The 22,970-nt window shown below is 45.1% G+C and overlaps 8 protein-coding genes across 8 annotated transcripts; 6 read left to right on the top strand and 2 right to left on the bottom strand.

The window, feature by feature from the left end:
* Positions 1 to 1,532: 1,532 nt before the first annotated feature.
* On the top strand, positions 1,533 to 3,293 carry PHALS_04495 (sodium hydrogen exchanger 3; the record flags this gene model as incomplete). Its single annotated transcript, XM_024722311.1, has 1 exon — positions 1,533 to 3,293. The coding sequence occupies one exon, from the start codon at positions 1,533 to 1,535 to the stop codon at positions 3,291 to 3,293; it is 1,761 nt and encodes a 586-aa protein (XP_024573400.1).
* Positions 3,294 to 3,452: 159 nt separating this feature from the next.
* On the top strand, positions 3,453 to 4,589 carry PHALS_04494 (uncharacterized protein; the record flags this gene model as incomplete). Its single annotated transcript, XM_024722310.1, has 1 exon — positions 3,453 to 4,589. One exon carries the CDS (start codon positions 3,453 to 3,455, stop codon positions 4,587 to 4,589), a length of 1,137 nt encoding a protein of 378 aa, XP_024573399.1.
* A 53-nt stretch (positions 4,590 to 4,642) lies between these two features.
* PHALS_04493 (uncharacterized protein) lies at positions 4,643 to 5,859 on the bottom strand (the record flags this gene model as incomplete). The annotated part of the gene is made up of 4 exons (XM_024722309.1): positions 4,643 to 4,880; positions 4,957 to 5,141; positions 5,215 to 5,704; positions 5,762 to 5,859. 4 exons carry the CDS (start codon positions 5,857 to 5,859, stop codon positions 4,643 to 4,645), a joined length of 1,011 nt encoding a protein of 336 aa, XP_024573398.1.
* Positions 5,860 to 5,968: 109 nt separating this feature from the next.
* PHALS_04492 (hypothetical protein L917_15713) lies at positions 5,969 to 13,236 on the top strand (the record flags this gene model as incomplete). Its single annotated transcript, XM_024722308.1, has 6 exons — positions 5,969 to 6,463; positions 6,527 to 8,131; positions 8,202 to 8,312; positions 8,376 to 11,801; positions 11,869 to 11,937; positions 12,016 to 13,236. 6 exons carry the CDS (start codon positions 5,969 to 5,971, stop codon positions 13,234 to 13,236), a joined length of 6,927 nt encoding a protein of 2,308 aa, XP_024573397.1.
* A 90-nt stretch (positions 13,237 to 13,326) lies between these two features.
* Positions 13,327 to 16,494, bottom strand: PHALS_04491 (Transcription factor IIB; the record flags this gene model as incomplete). The annotated part of the gene is made up of 9 exons (XM_024722307.1): positions 13,327 to 14,030; positions 14,084 to 14,101; positions 14,164 to 14,191; positions 14,250 to 14,338; positions 14,375 to 14,429; positions 14,974 to 16,118; positions 16,181 to 16,283; positions 16,362 to 16,410; positions 16,475 to 16,494. 9 exons carry the CDS (start codon positions 16,492 to 16,494, stop codon positions 13,327 to 13,329), a joined length of 2,211 nt encoding a protein of 736 aa, XP_024573396.1.
* A 152-nt stretch (positions 16,495 to 16,646) lies between these two features.
* On the top strand, positions 16,647 to 18,269 carry PHALS_04490 (phosphomevalonate kinase; the record flags this gene model as incomplete). The annotated part of the gene is made up of 8 exons (XM_024722306.1): positions 16,647 to 16,784; positions 16,845 to 16,990; positions 17,053 to 17,227; positions 17,288 to 17,363; positions 17,431 to 17,612; positions 17,685 to 17,849; positions 17,929 to 18,180; positions 18,249 to 18,269. 8 exons carry the CDS (start codon positions 16,647 to 16,649, stop codon positions 18,267 to 18,269), a joined length of 1,155 nt encoding a protein of 384 aa, XP_024573395.1.
* Positions 18,270 to 18,304: 35 nt separating this feature from the next.
* Positions 18,305 to 20,339, top strand: PHALS_04489 (phosphomevalonate kinase; the record flags this gene model as incomplete). Its single annotated transcript, XM_024722305.1, has 5 exons — positions 18,305 to 18,309; positions 18,399 to 18,505; positions 18,558 to 18,660; positions 18,722 to 18,800; positions 18,870 to 20,339. 5 exons carry the CDS (start codon positions 18,305 to 18,307, stop codon positions 20,337 to 20,339), a joined length of 1,764 nt encoding a protein of 587 aa, XP_024573394.1.
* PHALS_15017 (uncharacterized protein) lies at positions 20,340 to 21,684 on the top strand. Its single transcript, XM_036407311.1, has one exon. It carries the CDS (start codon positions 20,432 to 20,434, stop codon positions 20,681 to 20,683), a length of 252 nt encoding a protein of 83 aa, XP_036263022.1. The 5' UTR covers positions 20,340 to 20,431; the 3' UTR covers positions 20,684 to 21,684.
* Positions 21,685 to 22,970: the final 1,286 nt, after the last annotated feature.

Below are 22,970 nucleotides of genomic sequence, written 5' to 3'. Positions count from 1 at the left end.
GACCATATTTCAGGCTAAGCTAAGCTAAGCTAACAAGCAAAAAGCTAAGCTAAGCTAAGCTAAGCTAAGCTAAGCTAAGCTAAGCTAAGCTAAGCTAACAGTAAATAGCTTAGCTTTTTCTATCTTAGCTGTCAAATAGCTTAGCTTTTTGTTAGCTTGAAAAGCTAGCTGTCAACTATGCGGTATGATACCGTATTCTTGTTTGGGCGTGGTACCACCATGCCCATCTCGTGTGACACACACCACCAGGGTACGTGTAACCCCGTTACACTAACTCATGGAGTCGTGTGGCTATCACATGGAGGACGGGTTTGCACTCTAAACTCAGGAGCAGATTCAGGAGGCTCTTGAATAAATAGCTACTATTTTGATTTAACTCCAAGGGAAAATATATTTTGAGTTAAGTCTAGCTCAGTGTATACGAAGTATATCATTCAACTCTCCATGTAATGCACAGCGTGAGACCAGTAGCCCACGTTTCTCGTGACAGTATTCAGTTCAAATATTCAAGCGGGACTCGAATATACTAATCAAGATACTTCATCAGGATACTTTCCTTCGTCACTGCACTAAGTCCGCGGGTCAATTACGATCATAGTGTGGTCTGGTCGGACGTTTACGCAGTTTAAGTACCGCAGTCAGCTGTCCTTGTGTAGCAATTATGATGTTCTAAGGTCTGGTTGTGCCTGGTCGTTAATACTTTGTCAAGACAACAATAGAAACATCAAAAAGAAGCAAGCAGTATCTGATAAAATTTAGTTGGCTAGCTGTATAGTAAGGATACCTGATTCATCTGCATGTTCTGATACGATGCACAAAAAAACGCACCCCGAGCAGAACTTCAGGATGAATGGTTCAATGAAATATGTACACCTTTTTCAAGTCGATGCATTTTAATAGCACATTCAAGCTGACATCTCACAGCTCTTTAGCCATTTTTATTATTGATTTGAATGCCGTAAAAGCACTCATTGAGTCATGTAATGTAATTGGATCGCGTGGGAGAGTTAACGCATTGTGACAGACATTCATCATCCACACAAGGTAAATAAACTCTTCCGTTCAAAATTGAAACTATGTCTATCTGTGTTATTTGCGGCAATAGGTTTTCCTAATTAATCAGAAAAACTAATTAATACGCATAACAACTGGCAGTCCTTGATTTTATGTCCATTTCAAATAATGTTTTGCGTGGCTCACCTGAAGCACAGCTAAAAGAGCAGGATCTCCCGATATCAGCGTTTTTTTACATTGCAGCACAAAGCGAAGTCGCTCAACAGCAACTACCTCTTTCTGTCAAACTATTATCAATCCTTTATCTCTATCTCGCATATGACTGTATTCCAGCCCAGGTCACGTATTTCATGGGCCAGCTGGCTCTTAAGTAGATCAGACGCGTATAAGTTTTATAGCACGAAATAGTACCGGTATCCTCATCACAACAAACCGCACATTTCTGACTCTGTGTGTATGTCACATACTGCTCTGTTTTGGAGAATAGCTGACTGACACTCACGAATTAAACATTAGGTATGGAGGATGCCGTATTGTTGCTGCTCATGCTTTTCGTGTTGGTCATGGCGTCCTACATGATGGGTCGTCACTCTTGCATGCTGATATCTCAGAGCAGCTTCGCACTGATGCTTGGGCTATCCGTTGGCCTCTTTATGGTTATGGGCGGTAAGCACGCGGCGCTCCACACTCATCTTAATCTAGACAACAGTCTCTTCTTCAATGTGTTGTTACCACCGATTATCTACGAAGGAGGATTTTCCATCAAATGCACGGTTTTCTTCCGAAACTTTCCGGCCATCATGAGCACAGCTGTGCTGGGCACAAGCGTTTCCACGACTATCACGGGTGGCGTGCTTTACGTAGCTGGCGTGATGGGCATGGTGACCAAGCTTTCGTGGGTTGAAGCTTTTCTTTTTGGGTCGCTGATCAGTGCTGTGGATACAGTGGCAACGCTGAGCTGCTTCGACAAATTGAATGTACCACCACTATTGTTTAACCTCGTATTTGGAGAAAGCGTGATGAACGACGCCGTTGCGATAGCACTGTACCAGACATTGCACCAGTGGGAGCCTGACAGTACTTTCAGTGCTAAACAGTTGTTGCATGTAGCATTGAATACGGTTGGTATGTTTGTGGGATCCTTATTCGTGAGCGCGTTCATCACTCTAGGCGGAGCTTTTCTACTCAAACGAAAATTCTTTGCGACTCTGCGCTTCTACCCAAGCTATGAAATCTCGCTATGTTTAATTTTTAGTCTGCTTACGTACTTTGTCGCTGACTGCTTAAAATTCAGTGGCATTGTGGCGTTGTTCTTCTCGGGAACCATGACAGCGCACTATCATTTCTATACACTGTCAAGGGAGGCACAACATGCATTCACGCACCTGCTGCATACGCTGGCGTTTGTCAGTGAAAACATTGTGTACGTATTCATGGGCATGTCCGTTGTCATGATTTTTGCCGGTCATAATGAAGAAAATGCTGGCGCCTCACTTCGCGTGGACGACATCGATTGGTCATTTATCGGCCTTACGCTTGTTGCCTGCATTGCTGCTCGCTTCTGCAATATCTTTCCGCTCTTGAGCTTATGTAACTTCTTACGCTCACCGTCCAATCGCATTCCGGTCAAATACATGAGTGTTATCTGGATGGCAGGTCTTCGTGGCTCCATGGCGTTTGCGTTGGCAAAGAACTGGAACTATATTGGTTTACATGGTGCGTCACACCGTCGACTTATTGAATCTACAACTCTCGTGGTCATACTCATTACCACGATCGTAATCGGTGGGTTGATGGGTCCGTTGCTGATGAATTTGCATCTCACATCCAAGTTTAATAAACACAGCCAGCTAGACCAATCAGATACAGACAGGTGTTCATCAACAGCATCAGAATCTGATGTGCCGCGGCTGGCTCAGCGCAGCACACGCCACGCTGACGGCGAGTTTCACGGAACCTTGGCCTTTCCTGAAGAAGACCAGCCCGTGGCAAAGCGAGATAGCATAGAAAACGAAATTCCGACCTTGACTCCGCGGCCGCAATTTTACGATGTTACGGATGACGATGATGAAGCGAATACTGCATCGCCCGTTCATCGTAGTGAGCGGTCTCGGGGTGACTCGCTTACTGGCGCATTCTTCCGCAATTGGCAAGCTTTTGACACAACCTACATGCAGCCAGTGTTTGGTGGGGCATCACAGCGACGAGCAGCGCCGATTTCGTCTGACGAGGTGATTGAAGACAGAATAGCTAAAGCCCAATCGGAATCAGTTGCATGAATTAATAATGAAGTAAGTATACAAGGATTTGAATGTGGTCCAGCCGAATTAATTATAGTGAAACATGATAGTACCGGTAAATAGCACATTAACTAGTCGGCAATATATCATGTTACGCGGGTATGTGAGAAGACTACCACACACGAAAGGATTAGAGCGATGGGCCCGCCAAGTGGCGGTATCGGCATCAAAATCAGCGATTCTGTGATCGGAACGGAGCTATCATCTGCCAATGATGAGATGGCGAGAGCTAACACTCAAAATGCTGCCTCGCTGGAGAGAGTCGAAAAACTGGAGGATTTAATTTTAGAGGCTTATAGTTGCATGCAGATTGACGGAGAGTACATTATTCTGCCAGATGAAGTAGCAGAAAAACTTCATCGTGCTTCCGAACAGGTGTGTGGACACTATGACGAGGTTTGGAACTCGCTGATCTATAATTGTCTAACTGTACTTTCGAAGATACAGGACAGTCGTGAGGAGGAACAAATTGATGAAAATTTAAGGGCTGGTGAGAATCTTAGTAGCAGAAGTGCTGCTGCTACTCATGCGGATCTGCAGGAGTGTAATCTGCGACCGAATAATTTCATCATAGATTTGCCGGAGCCAGAGAAGGAAAAGGAACAAATTCAGGGAGATTTGGAAGGCGGTGTGCAAGATCTAAGAAGTTTAGACGTATCAAGAGAGCGTTTGAGCGTAGAGGAAAAAGCAAAACAACACAAATTGCAGAATTTAAATACCGAGGCGGGAAATCTGGGCCCTGAGATTCACAATCGACAAGTACCTCCAGCGGCGTCGTCTAATATTTTCATAGAGCTCGTTTCGCTGCCTGAAGCTGACGAGAATACTTCAAGTGGGTCGCCATCCCCTTTATCACAACATATTTTCTCGAATAGTGGCGAAAAAATTTCGACGCCGAATTTGTCCATTTCAACGCATAGGCAAGGACACTTGGCTCCAGACCGTTTAACTTTAGCACCAAACAGCGTTACAGATAGCTACCAAATAACACCCGACCAATTACTCAGTAGCAAATGTCGAAGCAAGATTCTTACATATGAAAAGAGAAGGGATGCCGCCATTAAGCTGAAAGAAGACAAAAAGATACGTGAGCTACGCATACGCGAGTCAGCACGCAAGCAGCGCGAAGATTCAAAGCGGAAATTGGAAGAGGTTCAACAACGGGAGATGGAAGAAAAACGTGAGCGTGTACGGCGAATTCGCGAAGAAAGGCTTATCCGCCGTACGGGAAAAACCACAATCGCGCACGGATCAAAACAGGACGGGCAGTTTTGAGTTATCGCAGAAATGTGCAAGCCTCTATTCATGTGAGAATACTATGTATTTCGCTATATATGCTGATCCACGCTTTCTGTCACCTCTTCAAAAGTCATCTCGTGGTCATTTTGCAAATAAGCCAATATCTCTGGGTCCAGTTCCTTAAGAAGCGTTTGGACCGTGCCTAGCGATTTCGTTGACCCCTCAACCTCACGAAGCACGTTAATCTTTTGCTCGCAAAGAATTTTTCGGCGATGTTTGACTCGATTTTTTTTCTTTTCTAATCTCTCCTTTCGATTCTCAAGCTTACTAGAAGAATAGAGCAAGAGGACTTCAGCGTCAATGTCTGACTAATCACTTTGCCATCAGCTTCACTTGCACGAACCTGGAATATTGATGCAGCTCACTGATGCAGTAATTTACGTACTGACACGAAAGCTGCAGTAGCACCAGCGCTTTCATCATTCCGTCCTCTAGCTTGGTTACCGTTCCTGCTGATGGCTGCTTTTTATTACCATCGTGCCCGTAAAGCGTCAAAGGAATCAGATCTTGCAAAATATCGAATCGGACCTGATCAGCGTGATTAATATAAACTTTACTGCATCAGATATAAAAGTCACGAATATTGATGGCAATAACTTACCTCGTTTACAATTTGTCCAATTCGTACTGCTTGCAGCTCTCTACTTTTCGAAATAGCTACGCGAGGAAGTATAAATTCAAAAGACGAAGTTTTGCAGGCAGTAGCTTCCTTTGGTTGTGACGATTCCAAGCATTCGACGTCCAGATTTTTGGCGCCAAAAGCTGCCAAACATATATAAGCTGACGAGCTCTGAAGCTCATTCTCATTTTCACAATACGAAACTTCATTTGTTTTCTCGTTTAAGCTGTCGAATTGTTGCTGCCGGCCATTCCTGACTTTGTACCATCGTCTCGCAACACCGGACTGAGTCCACTGAGCCAAGTTCACGCTCCAGCTTGTGACAAACTGCAGGAACTCGATCGACTGAGAAGTACTTCGCCAGAGCTCAAAGCTTATGACCTCATCGCTCAAGGCACGGAGTTCGACAAGAATTTTCTTGACCCATCGGTTCTCGCGCAGCAGACACCGATCCAGCAACAATCGACCTTTGCTACTCACAGAAATCAGACCCGTCACCTCAACTTTTACAAAATTGCTCACCACGTACGCGATCTTCTTCTCTTGATCTGCACCAAATACTCTAATCCATAGCTCGCCATCTTCCTTGCGCCAACTTCCGGTGCCCGCGACGCTAAGGGTCACCATCAGCAAAAAGTCGGATCTTGAACCGTTGTACTCTCAATATCGTACTTAATCCACATAGCGCTGTGGTCCAGAGAGATAACTTCTTCATTTACTTTTTATCGTCAGAGTGATGGTTGCGATCCGAGGGAAGAAGGCCAAGGCCACAGCAAAGCCCAAAGCCGCCAAGACCAAGCTTTCGGTTTCCAAGGCAAAAAAAAGCATCCGTACCACACCGCAACAAAAACCATCACGGAACCATGAGGAGGAATTCCTGACGCTTATGCGTTTCGCCCTACATAGCAATTTAGCGCGCGGCGTTACTGAAATTTCGGGTGAGTCTGTGGGCAGCATTTGCAATTCGCTGCTCACGGCGTTTTGTGCACATGGTAAGGAAAAGGCATTGGCTCCTACACAAATCTTAGCCAAGCTTCCGCGACTGGAACGGAAGCGCGTGTGTGGCGCCATCTTCTCGGCTGACGAAATTGCCTACAGCTGCCGCAATTGCCAGCTAGACACTACATGCGTCATGTGTAAAAACTGCTTCACGCTTAGCAACCACTCGGGACACGACGTGTATTTTCAACGTACGACAGCAGGCAGCTCGTGTGACTGTGGAGACGTCCATGTGAGTAGTTTTGGTATAGAAATCGTAGAGACGCAGGTGCTGACTTTTTCTTTACGCTTGTAGGCTTGGAAACAGAGTGGATTTTGCTCAAGACATAAAGGAACGGTAATGTCCAAAACTGAGATTAAGAAACAGAAACTACCCAAGCAGCTTGCACAGACAGCACCTATAATCATTGATACAGTGGTGGAACATATATACCAAGTATTACTAGGAACAGAGTATGGGTTTGAGCTAGCTGAAGCCTTCGAGGTATTTACGAGAGAACTTCCGTCCCGATTATTACCCATTCAGAGTGATGCGGATGGTGTTAATTTTTCTAATAGTGGAGGGAGCCCGAAAACAGAGTCAGTGGGATCGACAAGGCTTTTGACGCAGCTCACGGCTGAAGCTGGATCAAGAGCTGTTGGACCGGGTGGTAGACTAGAAGCGCAGGCAAAAGATGCATCAAATGCTGACGATGCAGCGCAGGGGGACAATACTTGCCGCGACACATCAAGAGTTGACGATGATGCGCAGGCAAGAGTGCTTTTTGGTATTCGACTGCATAATGATGACGTTCACTCTTTGAACGAAGTGATCAACAATTTGTACGTAGAATTGGGGATGTCAAAAACTCAGGCGCGTACCTTAGTCAGCAAAGTCGATGATCAGGGCGATGCCACTGTAGCTGTCATGCCACTGCTGCAATGTACAGGAGTCGTTGGGAATTTGTTGCGTCGGTCTCTTAACATCTCTGTCGCTCCTGTTTGGTGGGAAAAGCAAATGGAAGGCCTTCCATCCCTTTTGGAGTGGCTGCAGTGCATAAGTGCTTTTTCAGATGGACTTAGTGAGCTTGTGTCTGAAGCGCTTCAAAAGCAGCGCTCGCTTGTTTTTAAAGGATTTGAACCGATATCCAGCGCTCTGCCAAAAAACAAAACGCTCAACGAATACATCAAAGAGTTAAGCATCGGTATTAACAATCATGCTCTGGAAAAGATTATCACTTTAATGCCTGTAGACAAGAATATATACGACCTGGCACGTGAGCTGGAGTCAGATCAACAGCAGCGTTTTGAATTTTGCGCTGAAGGTTGTACCAGTAGTGTGGCGTCTTCCGGCATCACTGCTGGAGAGAGGCGCGTCAGCTGGAAAAACGTTTTAATTGAAAATTTTGTCAAGGCAGTGTCACTAAGCCCTTCTTTTCACCGCCATGACAAAATTAGAGTAAGTCTTGACGGTGTCATAGCCAAATATTCCTCATCAAATCAAGTTGAAGCTTCACCAACAACTTCGTCAGCTCTTACGCTATTGATACGATACGATTCTACTCTTCAAAAGAGCGCTGTGGAACGATCGCACTCATTTATGCGCGAGCATTTGGTGAATATTCAATTTCGCGCTAGTATGCTGGAAGCGTACTTACGATCATACGCTTCGATGACGAGCATGTATCTTCGTGGGTTAGGCAATTCTAGTGAATCTATCTTCGACTTTGCCGTACAATTTTTAACTGTGCCACATCTAGTACAACAGTACACGAAGAAGGAAGTCCTACTGAATCCCGGACGAATAGAGTTGGTTCGCGAGTTGCTGTGCGCCTTAAACATGATATTTCAATCTGCGTTCGATGAAATAGAAGGGGTATTAAATGCTGATCACTCTGCTCTTAGTAGTCAGAAATACAAGGTAAGGTTTAGTGTTTTTCACTTAGAATTCGTGCAATTTTTGATATGGTTTACTGTTGTTTATGCTACAGCACTGTGTGGAGAACCTGGAGTATGTATTCAATATTGGTACTTTGTCAAGCGAACTTGTGTGCAACATTGACAATCTCAAAATTTGGCTTTCGTGTCTAAATACCTTACAGGTGAGATGCAACGCTGTGCTACCAGTAACATTTAATAATTTTTACTATGTCTGTCTTGTATAGGGAGGTGATCTACAAGTTCGCCGAGGAATCCACCAAAATCACGTTGAATACGAATCAGATAGCTGGCTTTCGATGTTTAACCTCGGTATCCGTGTTCATTCTTTGTTCGCAATTTCTTGGAATGGTTTTGATTTGTCTCAATATCAAACAAAAACGGAGTTGAAACTAGCTGAAGCATTTGAACCGATTATTTATGCCACTGTTGCATCTTCAGTCCGTTCGAATGAAAAGTTGACGAAAAAAATGTTGAGTCCGATTGTAAAGCTTACATCAATGGGCAAGAAAGTTGCGAGTCGAGAAACAGGAATTACAGCGTACGAGTTTAACGTTGCGTCTCAACCGACTTCATTGCACATCCCGTTGCACCGTTTTCTGACTGCGGCTGTGCGTCATATTTGCATCAAACAGTCAGGTGTAACGAAATGTATTGCCTCGAACGGCCTATTGAAGATGTTTGGATTCGACAAATTATCGGCTGACATGCAGTGGGAACTCATAGAAATGCCTCTTCGCTGTTTAGTGATGGCAGCTCAAATTCACTCGAATCTGTGGCGTCGAAACGGGGACGAAAACATGCTAGCGCAACTATACAATTACTCGGCGTTACCGTACTGTATTCACTATCGTGATGCCGATATACTGATGTTGCAACTGGGTGTCCTCATGACTGGCCCGGATGCTCTCATGGCACGAATGATCGAAGGGTTCCAACTGGGCAGTTATTTCATGCTCCATGATGAATCAAATATTGAAGGAGCAGAGGATCAATTAAAGCAATTTGGCTATACAGGATTAGAGGAAGGAATTGATGAGCAACAACGACAACAAATGCTGGAAGAGTTTTTGCGTCTCGTGATTGTAATGGGCACGAGTCTTCCAAGCACAACAGGATCAATCTACGACGATGACTTCTTGAGAGAAGAGATGCTGCAGCAGCTGTGCTCAAAGTCACAGTGTTTTAGTAAGCTTGTTGATCTTGCCATTCTTCCGTCAGGTCAGGATGATATCCCAACGGTACGGCTGGAAAGTATTCTTGCTAGTGTTTCGAATTTTATGCCTCCGTCGGGACTCGAACCTGGTCGATACGAGTTAAAAGAAGGTCTTCTTGAAAACTATAACCCATACTTCCTACACCTCAATCGTGAAGCACACGAACTAGCACGTGATCGTTGGACAACGTATCGCAACGCCTGTCGCCTAAAGGCAAAAAAGACTGCCCCTGATGCCCCTCCAAAAGTACCATTGAAGCCTGCAAAGCCTCCTCTTGGGTATCTCCGTCCAGTTCAAGAAATCCTGACGTGTGACAGTGCAGTGGCCATCGCACATGTCATTCTTTGGAAGGTCCTTTCCTCGGTGGAACCAGCGCCAGCATCGGCCTCCAGCTTAGAAAATAGCGTGTCGGATGCTGTTGTCTCGACTTGTTTACACATGCTAGTGCACGGTGTTCACACGGCGTCGAACACTTCAGACTGTCGATTCTGGTCACGCTTGAGCAATTCAAACACAGACATCTCAAACATGTCGATTCTTCATCTCTTAAGTCAGTTACTTGAGCAGGCGACTACGTTGCTCGACAGTGAACAAGCTGGAACTGTGGAGTGGCTCATATGGAAGATTACAATTGAATCACCGGCTTGTAAGAAAATCTTTGAGCAAATAGCAACCGAAGCAAAGTCGAAACAATCGAAAACCCAAGCTTCCTTTTTGACTACAAGTTGCTTGGCTCAGAGTGGCTTGGTCGATTCTACATCAATGACGTTGGAACAACGCAAATTGGAAGCCAGAAAGAGAGCGATGGCTGCAGTTGCTAAACGCCAGGCCGCCTTTCAGGCGATGGTTGATATCGCGGAGGAAGAGAAGGACGAAAAGAAAGGCGAAGAAGAGCTAAGCAATGCTCGACGTTCTTCATTAGGAAAACGCAAAGCTCTGATGGTGGAAGGGTCTATTGAAACCACGACGAAGCACCAGAAAGTGGTGAATGAGCACTGCTACAAATGCATTCTTTGCCATGACAATTCGTTTCAGGGGCAGATGGGTATGGCAGCCTACGTTCATCAGTCAACAGTGTTAGCTCCAGGATTCCGACCAGAAGCTGACGAGGCTCTCAATGCTGATGGCAAGGAGATTCGTGGTCACGTAAAGAAAGTGATCGAGAAGATGGAATTGTGCTCAGGTGGTGGCTCGAACGCGTCGGATAACTGTCCGTCTCCTACATTCCGTGCTCTTGCAACGTCATTCCCGGAATGGTATATGGACGAATCTCTAGAGGATCAACTCACTCGCAACAATACGGCACAGAATAGCCCTCGTACCCCTGCGACTCGTCGCCCTCGCGCTGATCGAATTCGCTTTGGTAATGGAAATATACCGATGCTTGAGGGCGAGCTTTTGCAAACGGATGAAGAGTTAGAGGTGCTAGAAGGTGTTCTCGATCTTCGCGAAGACCAACGGCTGTTTCCAATGGACATGCGTGGTGCAGTGAGCTTAGATTTACATGAGAGTCGAGTCGAGCCGCGTCGACCAGGTAATCGTGCAAATACAGGAACGAGGGGCGGCAATCCGCGTGGTCACGGAGGATCAATGAATGACAGTGATAATGATGATGAAGATCCGTCGTCGCGTTTCCGTTTAGAGCGCATGCCACCTGGATTTGGGCAATCTTACCAAAGTGCTAAACTTTATCTTACCCCGTGCGGGCTGCACGTTCGTACGTGTCAGCATGCAGTGCACATTAATTGTCTTGAGCGTTACATTACGTCCCTGCATGACAAGGCAATGCGTGGTGAAGAATTTGATGGTGTTCAAGCAATTGATCCAGATTCAGCTATGACGCAGTTTCTCTGCCCGCTATGTAAAACGTTAAGCAATTTCTTGATCCCGACATCTGAGCCCCGCGCTTCAATCGTAAAAGATGATGAGCGGGAACAAAAGCGTTCGATCACAGAAGGTGAGCAAGTCAAACTTGCTACTTGGGACAAGATTGTGACAGATCAACTGTCGATGCCCGGATGGTACCGCTCTGTACTTGGACGCGATGGAGTGTTTGACGACGATGAAAATGAAACAGAGCATGATATGTGGAGGGATTACTTTGAGGATACGCTTTGGGAACCTCATGGAAGTCTAGAGAAGGGTGCGCCCTTTTTGTGGGCGGCGTGCGCGTATACGTTGGCATCGTTTTTGGTTGTTGCTGAAGAAGAGCACCGAATTGTCTCAAAAACGAATGAACCATTCGATCCACTGACAGATCAATGCCCTTTATCGCTAGAAAAGGAGCTAGAGTCGCTGACATGCGTGACAAAATTCTGCCGATGGACATGCTCGCTGTTAGAGCACTGTGCCGACGCCAAAGTGATATGGGAGGCCGCTAAACGCTGCTGTCCGATCAACACTGAGACAAAGCGAGAGTATCGCAAGTTTACAAAGGTAACTAAATATTTCGATCTATTTATCTATTTGTCATCGCGTCCTCACTTCTGCTCTCCAATCTTAGGTACTCGGTTCGATCGATGCTTGTCTTCGGGGTACTATTCTGGGTCTGCTAGTGGCCGATACATTCACGGTAGGCTGGTGTGACGTCTTGTCATAAAACAAATAATTACTAGGAAGTTCAAGTTGTGCTAAATGCGCTTTGTTATAGGCTTTCGTGGTGTCGAGTGTGATTGCCGACAAACTTAGTACGATTCGGCAATTTATTCCTGTGTTCACCGCAGCAGACTTACTGCAGCGCTTGTACTCGGAATTTTTCGAACCTACTAAGATAGAAGGAACATCTCTGTTTCAAGATAAGAATTCGCTTATGACATTAAGCGAGAAAGAAAAATCAAAAGAGCAGAGAGCACTAGAAGTGGACGCCTCAGCATCTGCAGCACGCCGCACAAGAAGTGGCCGTGCTATAAATTCGATGGATGTCGCTGCAAAAGCTGTTGGATCTGTTCAACAGCTGTTGGAAGTATTGAAAGCTTCAGATGAGGTAGAATCTGAGGTGTTTGCTGCCTTGCAGCTTTTGCAGCGAATGTCGAAAGCTTTTCCAGCCGAGAAATTGAAACCTCTGACTTCGGTATCGGATGTTGTGTCGCGGCTTCAACGCATTTTGCCATCGAATGCTTCGTTTGTTCGGCGAATGAAGCTTTTTTGGCGCTGCCTTGTTGACGCAGAAACATTTGACTCTGCCACCAGCAAGATGGCTCAGATCCCCACGATAGTCGACATCGCTCAAAGTTCCGACGCTACGTTTGATCAAATTTGGCATTGGTGCATGGATCGCATGCTAAGCAAAACTTTTCTGGGGAGTTCGAAGGTTGGAGACAAGTGCGAACACACGGAAGGGTGTAGTGAAGCCTATGTTGCTAGCATGTTCATTTTGCGCGAAGTGCCCACTCGGCCACGTTTGATTGATTTGCCGATTCAATACGACGAGCTGTACAGTCAAATGGCAGGGCGTAAATGCACAAGATGTGAAAAAGCACCTTGTGATCCTGGTTTATGCTTGATTTGTGGTGAGTATCTCTGCTGTGGAGACTCTTGCTGCACGCGTGCGTTCATGCCACATGGACCACCTGTAGGGGAATGCACACGCCATGCTGCTGAGTGCGGGGGTGGTGTGGGCATCGTTCTTCTCCTAGAGCAATGTCGCATTGCAATTGTTGGAGGCAGCATGGCTGCGTATTTTCCGAGCCCTTACGTAGACTCTCACGGTGAAGAAGACGTCGGGCTTCAACGTGGCCGTCCACTTCGTTTGGATATGACTCGCTTTAAGAGTTTAGAGTCGTTGTGGCTCAACCACCGCATTTTTACTGAAGTATCGCGCCAACGCAATCAGCGAGACCCGCAGTATACGATCAATCTGTCGTATCTCTAGTCACTCACACTACTAAGTAGACAATATTCTAGGGCAATAGAGCGAACATCTCTAATTTGTGTGTGATCATCATACTAATCTCATCTTATTTTAAAAGCTACCCAGAAAAGTGAGATGCGCGGGTAATTCGGCATCAGCGTAGCGCTCATCTTGAAAAAATATGCGAAGAAGACGACAGTTGCCACCCACACGCACCTTCGTTGTTGTCACATGTTGGGTCCCGAACGCTTGGTTCGTGAGATCCTGTAGATCCATGCAGAGGTAGCGCCAACTAGGATGTGTTCCAAACGCGAGCGGTAATTGGCATCGCAAGCCTTCGATCCGAGCTAGTGACCGTGTATTGGTCACAGTGAAACTTCGATACTTGTGCGCGTCGTCCAGAATCTCGACTTGGAACTCGAAGAAAAGGTCCATATTTTTAATAAACATGACGAGATAACGGAAGCTGTTACTAACGGGAAAGACAAGCTCAACGTCATTGCCCAACACCTGTACGACATCTTCCTTAACAGTTTCATCCTCAAGCACGCAAACATCGTTGCCCGTCATGAGACTCCGACATTCATCTTGAGCATGCAAAATTGCTGGGTGTTCTCCAAGAGACAGTATAGCCGCTTCAGACAACTCAGGATCTGCGTTGCTTTCTGGAGCACGATTCTTTCGAGCTTTTAATTTGTCAGCCGTATCAGTTGACGTTGATTCGCGCTCTTTCGAAAGCACTTTCGGAAGGATGCATTCCACGTACAAGCTCATTAGCGTAAGCAATTTGTCACCAGTCAGACCAAGAAGTAGCGCTGGTAGAGTTGGACAAGAAAAAATGTTTTGCTATGGTAAGAAGCTCGTAAACCGACGCATACAGTTTCAACTATGAATACCAAAACAAAATCACACGTCGGTTTGCCAAAACATGGAGCCTATATCACATACCCGTGCGTTCTTCATCGCGTACAAAGATCTTTTTCGGTATGAAGAGTACGTCAGCAATCAGAACCCTTTCCAGACCGAGAGCCAACCAGACAGTGAAACTTTTGTAGAGCACTACCGGAACCAGGACCACGATCATCACTCTGTTCCAAGAAATTCCAATCTTCGCGTTTCAATGCTTCACGTTCAGACACTCAGCCTACCAATTATAAACCTCGCAGAGCCAGCTTCGACGACTTCAGTGCCGAAATTGATCGATCAAGAATCTTCTAAATTGATAAGCAGTTTACAAATTTCAACTTCACCACTGGAGCGAAAAACCAAGCCAGATTTTGCGAAATCTGTCGCGCATGACGACTTCGCAGTACCGCATCTTCATCCTCACCAACTCACCGATTCGAAAAATTCCGTCAACCGATCCGTTGGTCTTCAGCAACCGTGTTACCCAATTCAATTGAAAAATTTGAGCTTTCCAAAGCGAAATGAACTTTTGATTGACCGAGAAACTCGTGCTGCTGCCAACGCTCATAAACTGTGTAACAAATCGAGCAAAATCCAGAATTTAATCTCAAGTGACTGTGTCGGCCGCGTCAACGCCATCTCGCGAAATCTTCCGATGTCCATACGCTCACGCTTACTCGCCTCCGCAAACGTATCAAAACGACGAGAGCGACTTTACGATTTGCTTTGCCGAGATTATGATGAGCTCAGCAAGCGCTATACGCGGAGATGTAAAAAAATCGAGAGTTGAAAGTATGTTGGTCATTGCATTGGAAAGAACACGTCATCTGTCAGTCCTTCAAAAATGTTTACGTTACAGTCACCGTATATCGCTGAGTCGGGTGTCATACTCATAAATCCCACAGGGTGATGCTGTTGGGATAGCTGACGTTGTTGGTGATATGGATGAGGTGTAGGCTGCAACGCTTGATCCGGCATCGCTTGTGGCATAATATTTGAAGGCTGTGACATGCCTCCATATTCATAACTAGTTTGCATCATCGGGGCTCCTTGCGCTCCGAGATTGCATCCGTTTAAAGAGTTGATAGCTTGCTGCTGCTCGATGGACATGCTTGGTATGTTGCCGATGGAAATCTCTGCTGACTGGAAGCTTGCTTCAGGCCCGAAACCAAACGGTGTCATGAACGGATTCATTGCAAAGTTGTTTGTGCTACTATTGTTGTTGCCAATTTCAGTGTTGACGCTATTTGATGCAGACGCCATGCTATAATTGTTATTAGCGAATAGATTTTCACTTCCAGACACCGCCGAATTTATTGGCATAGACATCGGTATGAATTGTTGGGAGGGTATCATACTGCCGCCCATCAAATAATTTGGTGGATTCATATATGAAGCTGATGAGCTTAGGGGCTCACTGAATGCAGTCATGCACGTGTTAGACGTAAACGTTTGAGCCCCAGAGCTCATAGGGTAGTCTACAGTTGATGCTGCGCCAGATATTGAGGTGGTTGGTCCAAAACCAGACGATGTCTGTAGCGGGTGGATTGGCTCTGTTGGGAAAAACATGTTGGGGTTTGATGATGAAAGCCCCACCGTGGGCAAAGGGGGTTCCGGGAACATTGTTGCTGCCGCCATATTCGGCATCGCTGTTGACACTGAAGTCAACACTGTTGGTGGCTCTATTAAAGTTGCTGTTGTCATGGCAAGTGGAACGCTGCTTGCCATTGCCGAATCCTGCGGTAACAAAAAAGGTTGTTGCGATTCAGGCATTGACTGCTGCTGAGAAAACGTAGTATTCGAACCCTGAGTCTTCCCGACTTGTCTAGTCGTTGCTGCATTTAAAGAGACTCGATGTCCTAATTTCTTGTCATCTTCTTGAGCGATTTGCTTATCCGCCAGCGAAGCCAACACTTCGAGCCTAGCTCCAACGTGTTGCCGAAATGTCAGACATCTTCGCACCCACTTCTTGTGTTCAACTGGACTCGTCTTTGCAGCTACAGCAACATACACAGTATCAAATGATAGATCACAACAGAGTATTCTGTTTACGACGTACGTTGCTGCTTGTGAAGCGCAGTCCAGCCTTTGAGCGCTGCCTCATTCTTCTCAAGCATTGCTTGTATCTCTTGTTGAGAGATAGTCCTTCCTGGTAGGAGTGCCTGATGATTTATAAACAGGTACGACTCGATTAAACATCTATCAAATATTTAGAGGTATATGTTTGTATGTGAACACACCTGCGCTGCAGCAGCCGCACGCTGTTGCATAGGTCTACCATTTTCCAAGCTAGGCAAAAAACGCATCGATCAAGAAATGGATAGAATCCTAGATGGTGAACGGTACTACGTACGGCACCGAGGAAGAGACCATGGCCGGTCGAGACGGGGATATTGCGAGTGCAGCGTGGATGTGAGGGTTAAGAATTTTGGTTTCGGCCAATCAGAATATTTGGCCATCAATATTTACAGCGCCTACCCCTGTATACTGAGCACTGTGAGTCATCAAATCACCATACGATAAGAATGACAAGCCTCGAAGCTAAGTGTGTGTCTGCGCCTGGCAAAGTGCTGCTTGTGGGTGGATATTTGATACTAGACGAGCGTTATTCGGGTCTTGTTCTTTCGACTACAGCACGATTTTACTCTCAAGTGGAAGCAAAGGTGATTTGTAAGCAAAAGTGTTCTTCTAAAAAGCGACTGCTAAACTTAATGTGATTGTAGAAGTTGGATGTTACTGACGTTATGTCTACTAGCTCAAGTGAGTGGGAGTGTTTGTTCCCACTAACCATAGAAAGTAAGCAATTTAGCCAAATAGTTCACGGCTGGATTGAGGAAAATGGCGACAAACGTTTTCGATTTCGACTGAGGTGACTTAAATATGCACTACGAGTCGTGATGGTAGCTCAAATTTCACCGATCTATTTGATAGGGACAATTCACACTGCAACTCATACTTAGAGAAGACGGTGTTATGTGTGGTGAACGGTATTGCCGGTTTGAACGCTTTTAAAAGCAAGGATACGTATCAACAGCTCAAGATAACGAAGACTGGTGTTTATGTCACACTTTATGGCGAAAATGATTTTTACTCGCAAGTGGAAAGGGTACCTATCATTAAGATTTCTTGATCAAATGCTGACATTGTTCGAGCGGTTGTTCATCAGTTGCAAGATGCCAACCTTCCAATTACTCGTGCCAATCTGAACGCTCTTCAACCTTTTCTACCTCCAATAATGAAAGGTAGAATCAAAATATGAGCCAAGCCTTAAAATAAGATTATGATTTGACTAATCTTAATTTTCGGTAGAGCACGATGGTGAGCGAGTTGCAGTAAAGACAGGCTTGGGGAGTTCTGCCGCTCTGGTGACTTCATTAGTTGCAGCGCTTGTTGCCTTTTTCGTGCCAGCGATGAACATTGAAAAAGAGGAGAGAGATCTCGAGGTGGTCCACAATCTTGCTCAGTTGAGCCACTGCTACGTGCAGCGCAAAGTGTGTTGTACCAAATTCAGCTTTTTCGGTGATAAAGTCAATACTCATGTCAAATATATAAGTATGTTTTAGATCGGAAGCGGATTTGATGTTTCGGCAGCATGTTTTGGCTCACAGCGGTACACTCGTTTTCCGGCCTCAATTATCGACGCATTAATGTCTGAAAATGCGCTCATACCGGATGCAATTGGGCATTGTGTTGAAAATCGCGAGCTGTGGAACACTTCAAGTCGCGTGGTATCAGCTTCGCTTTGCACTATCATGATTTAACGGTTGCTGTGTTCTCGGTGATTTAACGTGTGTATTTTGCTGATAGAAACCAATTCGATTACCTTCAAACTGCCACTTGATCATGGGAGATGTGTCATCCGGTTCAGCGACCGTATCCATGGTTCGGCAAGTGATGAAGTGGCAACAGGAGCAACACGAAACGGCAAAGACCTTGATGAATAATCTTAACCGTTACAGTATGGAGGTTGAACAAGGTCTTGCTGATATTTGCGAACTGGAAGATCGCTGCAGCACTCCCGTCGACTGGAAAGCAATAGCATTTCATCGTCGTGAGCAGGTAAACCTTATCATCTGCCTGTTCATTCACTCCTGCTGATTGCGTATAGTGGAGTACGATCGATGCAGACATCGGACCTATTCTTCTAAATATCAGTGATGCCTTTTCTCATATTCGAGACCTCATGCGGTAGATTTATCATCCAGTTCTACAAGCAAAATGTGTCTTCTATATTGACTACATTATATCATCGTTTTGGTATACTTTTTATGACATAGCAAAATGGGGAATCTAGCCGGTGTTCCGATTGAACCACCTGAGCAAACTGCCATTCTGGATGCAACATTGGCAATCCCTGGTGTTCTCATTGCTGGAGTTCCTGGAGGTATGTGTTTGTGCCTAATATTTGCATCTATTAAGCTAACGTCGAATTAAAGCGGGTGGATACGATGCAATTTGCGTTTTGGCGATTCACGAGCATGCTATATCTGCCATTGAAAAATTGTGGATGCAATGGCCAAAATCTCACCCCAACTCCATGTGCGTCTCATATTACAAGAATTTACTTGATTTTGAGGATCTAATTTGCTTGACAACCCAGTATCTGCCCTTTATTGTGCAATGTTGATCGTGGAGTAACAAGCAGTTCAAGCGTATATTCTGGACTGCAGTTACACTCTGTTGAGTAGTTTGTAACTTTAAATGTTCATTCGTTGAGGGTATGAGATCAACTAACACTTGGGTAACAGTGTCGATCGTTGCACCCCGTAGATACTGCGACTCTACATACCTCTCAACCCACTATTAAAAGTCGTATGTCTTTGGCAAAGCGAAAATATGATGAAGTGGACGGTATCGAAAATGACACACTAGCTGAAATAAACAAGTCCACAATGAACAACGAACCAAATGATCAAGTAAATATGCTGGAGGAAAAACAGTATGGAGAGTTTTCGATCCCTGGATTGCGTTTCGCAACCGAGTCTTGGGCTGGCATGAAGACAAGTAATGAAGATCGTCATGTTTCTTGCGCTAGCTACTTCCCTGGGCAAGTGTTTGGAGTATTCGATGGTCATGGTGGGACATTCACCGCCGACTTCTTGTCGAGCCATCTTATAAGGACTGTAGCATCATTTTTACATCAACGCATCGGAGCCAAAGCGCTTTCAACGTTACAGAGATCTCGAGAAATGTCACGCCAGGAAGATGAGCGCAAGCATGCAATTGTTAAGCAAGTGAATTTGCTACGTAAACAACTCGTAGAGCTGGAAGATTTGAAACTTTCTGAGTCAACTGATGATGTGCATAAATTGGTCGATCAACTTGCTAACGCTATCTCACAGATTGATAGTGAAGTATCGCAACTCGATAAGGAACAAGCAGCACGCGAACTTGAGCGAAGGACATGGTGCCAAGAAAACCACACTCTTTTCTTAAAATGCTTTCGCGATGCCTTTGCACGAATCGATTCTCAAATTCTAATGAAAAATCAGACGCAAGATGGGTCGACGGCCCTGCTCGCTTGGTTCCTGGCAGACACAGCTCGTTTACACGACCAAAAAGACGCGGAGGAAAGCGCTGAAATTAAATCCCAACAGATAGACGAATTGAGCTTCTACCTCGTAAATGTAGGCGACTGCCGTGCTGTCATGTGTCGGAGTGGTCGAGGCATTGCACTTACAAGTGACCACAAACCAGATCGTATCGACGAACAGAAACGAATTGAAAAAGCAGGTGGATTTGTAAGCAAGATTGCTGGAATTCCACGCGTGTATTCAGCAGCCGGGGCTGGGTTGGCCATAGATCGAGAGTCATCAACGTATTTGGCAGTGTCGCGTGCATTCGGTGACCGATCGCTCAAAATTCCGACTGCTCTTGTATCTTGTGAGCCAGAAATCAAACGAGTTGAGGTCCATCCTGATGACTTATTCCTTATTTTGGCTTGCGACGGTGTCTGGGACGTTTTAAGCGCGCAAGATGCCGTGGACATCACATTGCCGCACTTTTACGATGCAAAAGCTGCCGCTAATGCGGTTGTCAAGGCGGCTTACAAGAAAGGAAGCACAGACAATCTCACGGTTACAGTCATTCAGTTCGGCTGGAAGTCCAACGTCCAGGTTATCGAAAGTTGCAAAACGGCGAGTTCAAGACCAAATCAGGATGAGAATCTTCCTCGAGCAGATGAAGCTGAAGAGGAGATCGATATGTTTAGTTATTAGTCCATGTTCTATTTTAAATTTGTTGCTGTAGACTGACCCCATTTCGTAAGACGTATTTGGATTTCGGCCTAGCAATACTTTTCGTGTTAAAGATGGTAATATGCCATCGCAGGGCGATTGACCAACCTCTGCAAGTGGCATCATCGAATCAACATCATGTACCCGTAAGCGTACAGGGGCAGGAAGGGGTGCTTTGTCCGCTTTCTATTGCGACGATCATGTGGAAAATTGTTGATCCACAAACATTTCTGCTTCTAAAATGGAATCACCCCAGCAGCAATAAAGAACGACGACGTACTAACGTGTGGGATAGCAAATCCTCCGTTTACTATCAATACATGTAGCTTGGCTGAAGAATCTGAGTGTGATGTGACGCGAAGCACACGATATCTAGTGTCCAGATGCTGATGCAGAAAGCCTATAGCGTTTTTAAACTGACAAACGTGTCAAACAGTTTTGATATATCGAAAATCATTGCTATCGCGTAATCTGCTCGTTGATTGCCCCAAGTTGTTCGCGCACACTCTTAAGCTGGAAAAGACGGTATGTGGCAAACAAGATAGCCGCGAGGATGGCTGTAAGAAGACTTAGAATATATCATTTCGCATGTCATGCTATCAGTGTAACGACATTCAAACCTAGTCCGTCGTGTGTGTTTCTATTGTAACAATTAATCCGGGATTCGGAAAATTTATGTGACTGTTCTGCTAAACTATCTTTTGGGAAACCGACAAAAAAATGTGAAAGGAAAACGAAGAAATCCACTATATTCGTACACGCAAGCCGGTCGCTTGAGTTCACCTGAAATTTAAAAAAGGATTGTCATACAACGAAAGAAGCTGATCATCAAACGTAAAGTCGCGGTGTCGAAAGTATCGTGAAAATTAACAACACATGTGAAACCGATGCCCGTTAAGAGATTGTTGCGAAAGCGGCAATGCAGAATCAGCATTCACCTTCCTCGCTTCATGCATTATCTGAAGTAACAGCGAACACCCAGCAAAGCCCAACCCATTATGCTTGAGTCGGTATTTATGATCAGAGAAATGCGGATTATCTCGCTGAAAAGCAAAAAATCCCGTGCTTAATAAGTAGCGTCAAGGCCGAATTTTGGAAATGTTAACAAAAGCCATTTTGAAGAGTCATATTTGTCGAGTTCAATAGATGAAAGGAGTCGCCAAACATATCCGAAAACTGGGCGAATCTTCAATTGAGCGTTCGATGGGAAACGAGATGCCATCTGAAGTGGCTGCATCGCCGACCGCTGTCGAAGGCACATTATTATATAAGCTGCGTATCGAGAGACGAAGCTTAGCTAGTCAGTGTTGATTTCTGAGAAGCGCCTGTAAGTTATCTAAAATCATTGAATCATATAATTTTATTAGTAAAATTAACGGTAAACGATGAAGTCGACACTAGAAATAAAGGTGATGTAAATTTGCGGTCCTGTACCAAATTAGATTCATAACTATAATACAGGCACCCGAGAGGAGCTCAGACGTGATAAGGGTCGCTCAACTCAGTCAATTAGGAATGTAAACAGCACGCTTAATTGTACTGTGCTTAATGACGATGAAGTGCTTAGATAATTTGAAACAAGTCGGAAACTGTTAGACAACTGGATCCTGTTTTTCAGCCAGCTTGCCCTTGGTATCTGCATCTTGATTCATCAAAACGATGGCACCTGATCTCATTTGTAATTCTCTACTTGGCCTGCAGGAATTAGCATATAACATGCATCCTTATGACCACATGCTTTGCTTTGCAAATTGCCCATTATTATCTTCAATTACCTTGACAAGCAAAAGTCACAGTTTGGGTAGCCTTATTCATATTTCAATATTAACGAAATTTATACTTCACGCAGCCCTAGTAAGATCGCCTAGCTGAGTCAGGTCCAGCTAATTGGCAAAACGCTAGACTTTGTCGGGAGCTAAACGATAACTGTCATAAAATATTTCGCCGTAGGAAATGGACGCCGAGTTATTATGCGTCCAAAATACTAAATTCACTACGAAAGATACACCACTCCGGCACAGATCGACTGCTTATTTACTTTCCTTAGTATTAAAGTGCTTCTTTAAGCTCGTTTTGAAACCCTGAGGGTTTTTGCAATTTCTTATTGTTCATCTTTAACTGTTGGGTCTACCTTCATGTTTCGCAACGAAGCTGCTACTAGTATCGAGAGTAAAATACCCACAGAAGGCAAAAATATTCCCCCGTCGGCTCACTCGTACCGCCTAGTAGCTTCGCACTCTCTTCCTATCTATCGCTCTCATTTCCAACTGACAAGCTCATCTCGTTCTAGTTGATTAGCCTAACATACGTTGCGTATGCATGACCAACTAAATGTTAATACAAGCAGCTTTGCGGTGCACAAACGCTCCATTAGCTGAAGGCAGACTACAACCACGCTGTCAACAGCTGCGATAAGCCCATAAAAAGGTCAACGTTCGTTCTTTGCTGAACAAATGCGTGATCTCTTAGTTGGTGCGGATACTCAAAAACATTCTCAAATACCTCCATCAAGTCTGTTGCGGACGCGCCCATTTAGTCGAGAATTGACGATGCAACAAGCAGATCGCCCCCGTAGATACCCGCGATGTTGAGAAGACGAAGTGAGCAGTAGAG

This window comes from Plasmopara halstedii, assembly GCF_900000015.1.
Source record: "Plasmopara halstedii genome assembly, contig: Scaffold_262, whole genome shotgun sequence".
NCBI classification, from domain to species: domain Eukaryota; phylum Oomycota; class Peronosporomycetes; order Peronosporales; family Peronosporaceae; genus Plasmopara; species Plasmopara halstedii.
Note: the sequence above shows the minus strand (reverse complement) of the source record. Positions and strands in the feature narration are given on the sequence as shown.

Coding starts and splice junctions, on each gene's coding strand:
- PHALS_15017 (XM_036407311.1), top strand. CDS start 20,432: ATGGTAATATGCCATCGCAGGGCGATTGACCAACCTCTGCAAGTGGCA.